This window comes from Sprattus sprattus, assembly GCF_963457725.1.
Source record: "Sprattus sprattus genome assembly, chromosome: 20".
NCBI lineage: Eukaryota > Metazoa > Chordata > Actinopteri > Clupeiformes > Clupeidae > Sprattus > Sprattus sprattus.
Genome location: NC_137918.1, coordinates 3,165,001 through 3,170,000, shown reverse-complemented (window position 1 = coordinate 3,170,000; position 5,000 = coordinate 3,165,001). Strand labels below are relative to the sequence as shown.

The 5,000-nt window shown below is 42.5% G+C and overlaps 1 protein-coding gene across 1 annotated transcript in view; it reads left to right on the top strand.

The window, feature by feature from the left end:
- Positions 1–5,000, top strand: part of ptpn23b (protein tyrosine phosphatase, non-receptor type 23, b) — a 17,155-nt gene that overhangs the window by 1,796 nt on the left and 10,359 nt on the right. The window contains 3 exon segments of the mRNA XM_080859722.1: positions 208–335; positions 489–565; positions 3,404–3,453. Of these exon segments, the coding sequence (XP_080715848.1) occupies positions 208–335; positions 489–565; positions 3,404–3,453 (255 nt within the window).

Genomic DNA, 5,000 nt, shown 5'->3' with positions numbered 1-5,000 from the left:
GAATAGTGTACTCAGCCACTACCCTAGCAGCTGACTTCATCTTTATCTGGTGTGGATATAGTTTAAGGCCTGGTTAATTTCAGGGGCAGCTGCTGTTGTTACACAAACCGTACTGGGCATAGATTTTACACATCCGTCTGTGTGTGTGTTTGTGTGTGAGTTTTTTTTTTTATATGTGTGTTTGCGTGTGTGTGTGCGTGTGTGTAGAGTGCAGTGAATGTGGCCCGGGACTTTGAAGGCTGCAGTTTGCTGAGGAAGTACCTCGGACAGCTCCACTACCTGCAGAGCCGCGTTCCCATGGCGAAGGGACAGCAGGCCGCCGTGCCCGTCACCTGGTGAGTGACAGCTCACGTGATGCCCTCTCACGCAGACACTGGACACACAGTATTCACACACACTCTCTCTTTATCTTTTTCTCTCTCTCTCTCTCTCTCCCTCGCTCTCTCCCTTTCTCTTTCCCTCCCTCTCCCTTCCTTCCTGCTTTGTAGGACAGATGTATTCTTGGGGAAAGCTGTGACTCATAATGACATCAGATATGAACAGGCCTGTGTGCTCTACAACCTGGGTAAGATCAAGACCGCAAACAGACACTCAGGCACAAACTGACTCAATAATCACAGACAGACACTCAGTCACAGGCAAAGAATCACACACAGACACTCAGACACAGACAGACAGGCAAAGAATCACAGACAGACACTCAGGCACAGACTGACAGGCAAAGAATCACAGACAGACACTCAGGCACAGACAGACAGGCAAAGAATCACAGACAGACACTCAGGCACAGACTGACAGGCAAAGAATCACAGACAGACACTCAGGCACAGACTGACACCTAAGCGGAGACACATACACAGAATCACAGACAGACAGGCAATAAAGAACAGACACATACAGACAGACAGACAGACAGACAGACAGACAGACAGACAGACAGACACCGAAACACAGACACATAGATGGAGAATTACAGACTCAAAAGCACTGGCAGACAGGCATCCAAGCAAAGACAGGCAGACAGGCACACAAGCACAGACAGGCAGACAGGCACCCAAGCACAAGCAATACACTATTCCAGCCAATCAAAAAGCTGCTCCAGGAACACAGATGGTAGGCATGCAGTTTGATAGGCTTTTGAGTTCAAATATCAACAACCTTTAGCCAGAATCAGGACTGTACCTTTAAATTTAAGCAATTTAAATATTTATATGGTTTCCTTACAAGCAAGAAATCCAGAATTTATATTCAGATGGTGATGACACACTCAGTGTTGGGTTTGAACCAGTTGTGCATGTTCTTACGTACAGCAAAAAGGCTGTGGAGACTACACACACACACACACACACACAGAAGTTTACTAAGGACACAGACAGTTTGAGAAACACACATAAAGGTTGTGGTGACGACACACACACACACACACAAGTTTCCTAAGCACACACAGTTTGAGAAACGCGTTTAAACAGATGTAGCGTGACACCGAGAAATGCCAAATATCTAAGTGCTGACAGTCTCACAACATCCCAATCATCCCTATCACTTATGAAGGATCAGGCACTGAAAACACCTGGAGATAGATAGAGAGTGACGGACAGGCTTGCACACACACACACACACACACACACATACACTACCGTTCAAAAGTTTGGGGTCACCCAGACAATTTCACGTTTTCCATGAAAACTCATACTTGTATTTATCAAATGAGTTGCAAAATGAGTAGAAAATATAGTCAAGACATTGACAAGGTTGGAAATACTGATTTTTATTTGAAATATTAATTTTGTTCTTCAAACTTTGCTTTCGTCAAAAAAGGGTCCATTTGCAGCAATTACAGCATTGGAGACCTTTGACATTCTAGCTGTTCATTGGTTGAGGTAATCTGTAGAAATTTCACCCCACGCTTCCTGAAGCACCTCCCACAAGTTGGATTGGCTTGATGGGCACTTCTTGCGTATCAGAATCAGAATCAGAATCAGAATTCTTTTAATGGCCATGTATATTCACACATACAGGAAAGTACCATACGGCCAAGCTGCTCCCACAATAGCTCAAAGGGGTTGAGATCTGGTGACTGCGCTGGCCACTCCATTACAGACAACATACGTGCTGCCTGCTTCTTCACTATATAGTTCTTGCATAATTTGGAGATGCGCTTTGGGTCATTGTCCTGTTGTAGGAGGAAATTGGCTCCAATCAAGCGCTCTACACAGGGTATGGCATGGCGTTGCAAAATGGAGTGATGGCCTTCCCTATTTAAAATCCCTTTTACCTTGTACAAATCTCTCACTTTACCAGCACCAACGCAGCACCAGACCATCACATCACCGCCACCATGCTTGACAGATGGCTTCAGGCACTCTTCCAGCATCTTTTCACCTGTTCTGCATCTCACAAATGTTTTTCACCTCAAACTTTAAATTCGTCCAAAACACTTTTTTCCAATCTTCCTCTGTCCAATGTCTGTGTTCTTTTGCCCATATCAATCTTTTCTTTTTATTGGCCAGTTTCAGATATAGCTTTTTCTTTGCCACTCTGCCTAGAAGGCCAGCATCCAAGAGTCGCCTCTTCACTGTAGAAGGTGACATTGGCGTTTTGCGGGTACCATTTAAAAAGCTGCCAGTTGAGGACCTGTGAGGCGTCTATTTCTTAAACTAGACACTCTAATATACTTGTCTTCTTGCTGAGTTGTGCACCGGGGCCTCCCACTCCTATCTCTACTCTGGCTAGAGCCGTTTCTGCTGTTCTCTGAAGGGAGTAGTACACACCGTTGTAGGAAAAGTTCCTCGCAGTTTCTTCGCAATTTATTGCATGGAATAGCCTTAAATTCTAAGAACAAGTATAGACTGGCAAGTTTCACATGAAAGTTATCTTTACCAAGTCATTTTGTGAGTATAACCGAACCCACAAATGTGATGCTTCAGATACTCAACTAGCTCAAATGAAGGCCAGTTTTATAGCTTCTCTAACCAGCAAAACAGTTTTCAGCTGTGCTAACATAGTTGCACAATGGTTTTCAAGGGTTTTCTAGTCATCCATGAGTCTTCTAAGGCGATTAGCAAACACAATGTACCATTAGAACATCGGAGTGATAGTTGCTGGAAATGGGCCTCTATACACCTATGTAGATATTTCATTAAAAAACAGATATTTTCACCTAGAATAGTCACCAGTTTACCACATTAACAATGTATAGAGTGTATTTCTGATTAATTTAACGTCATCTATAAAAAAAAAAAAACAGTGCTTTTCTTTGAAAAATAAGGACATTTCTAAGTGACCCCAAACTTTTGAACGGTAGTGTATATGCACAGAGTCTGACAGGGAGTTGGGTGGGGATGGGAACTAGAGCAGCATGAGAGCCACACTGATTGACCTGCCCTACTTCTGCTCCCCCTAGCCTCTCTCCACTCTGCCCTCGGAGCCACAGACAACAGAGTTTCTGAAGAGGTGACTCTCTCTCTCTCTCTCTCTCTCTCTCTCTCTCTCTCTCTCTCTCCTCCCGCTCTCTCTCTCTCTTCCTCTCTTTCAATCTCTCTCTGTCTATCTGTCTCTCTATCTATTTGTCTATTTTTCCCTCTTTCTCTGTCTCTATCTGTCTCTCTATCTATCGCTCTGTCTATCACTCTATCTTATCTCTTTTTCTCTCTCTATATATATATACTGTACAGTATACATATATATATACAGCCGCGGAAAAAATTAAGAGACCACTTCAAAATTATCAGTTTCTCTGGTTTTACTATTTATTGGTATGTGTTAAAGGAAAATGTACATTTTAGTTTTATTCTATAACCTACTGGCAACATTCCTACCAAATTTCAAATAAAAATATTGTCATTTAGATCATTTATTTGCAGAAAAATGACAATTGGTCAAAATAGCAAAATTGATGCAGTGTCTTCAGATCTCGAATAATGCAAAGAAAACAAGCTCATATTCATTTTTAAACTACACAATACTAATGCTTACACTTAGGAAGAGTTCAGAAATCAATATTTGGTGGAATAACCTTGATTTAAAATCACAACTTTCATGTGTCTTGGCATGCTCTCCACCAGTCTTTCACATTGCCGTTGGGTGACTTTATGCTACTCCTGGCGCAAGAATTCAAGCAGCTCGGCTTCTTTTCATGGCTTGTGACCATCCATCTTCCTCTTGATCACATTTCAGAGGTTTTTTATGGGATTCAGGTCTCGAAATTGGGCTGGCCATGACAGGGTCCTGATCTGGTGGTACTCCATCCACACCTTTACTGGCCTGGCTGTGTGGCATGGAGCATTGCCCTGCTGGAAAAAACACTTCTCAGAGTTGGGGAACATTGTCAGAGCAAAAGGAAGCAAGTTTTTCTTCCGGGACAACGTTGTACTTTGCCTGGCTGAGGTTTGTAAAAGACCATAAGGATTGAAAAAGCGGACTGGAGGTTCTTCTAAGTTCGTCTTCTCTGATGAGTCCGATTTCACAGTAGGTGCAAGACTCTCAGGGCAATGCTCCATGCCACACAGCCAGGCCAGTAAAGGTGTGGATGGAGTACCACCAGATCAGGACCCTGTCATGGCCAGCCCAATTTCGAGACCTGAATCCCATAAAAAACCTCTGAAATGTGATCAAGAGGAAGATGGATGGTCACAAGCCATGAAAAGAAGCCGAGCCGCTTGAATTCTTGCGCCAGGAGTAGCATAAAGTCACCCAACGGCAATGTGAAAGACTGGTGGAGAGCATGCCAAGACACATGAAAGTTGTGATTTTAAATCAAGGTTTTTCCACCAAATATTGATTTCTGAACTCTTCCTAAGAGTAAGCATTAGTATTGTGTAGTTTAAAAAATGAATATGAGCTTGTTTTCTTTGCATTATTTGAGATCTGAAGACACCGCATCTTTTTTGCTATTTTGACCAATTGTCATTTTTCTACAAATAAATGATCTAAATGACAATATTTTTATTGGAAATTTGGTAGGAATGTTGCCAGTAGGTTATAGAATAAAACAAAAATGT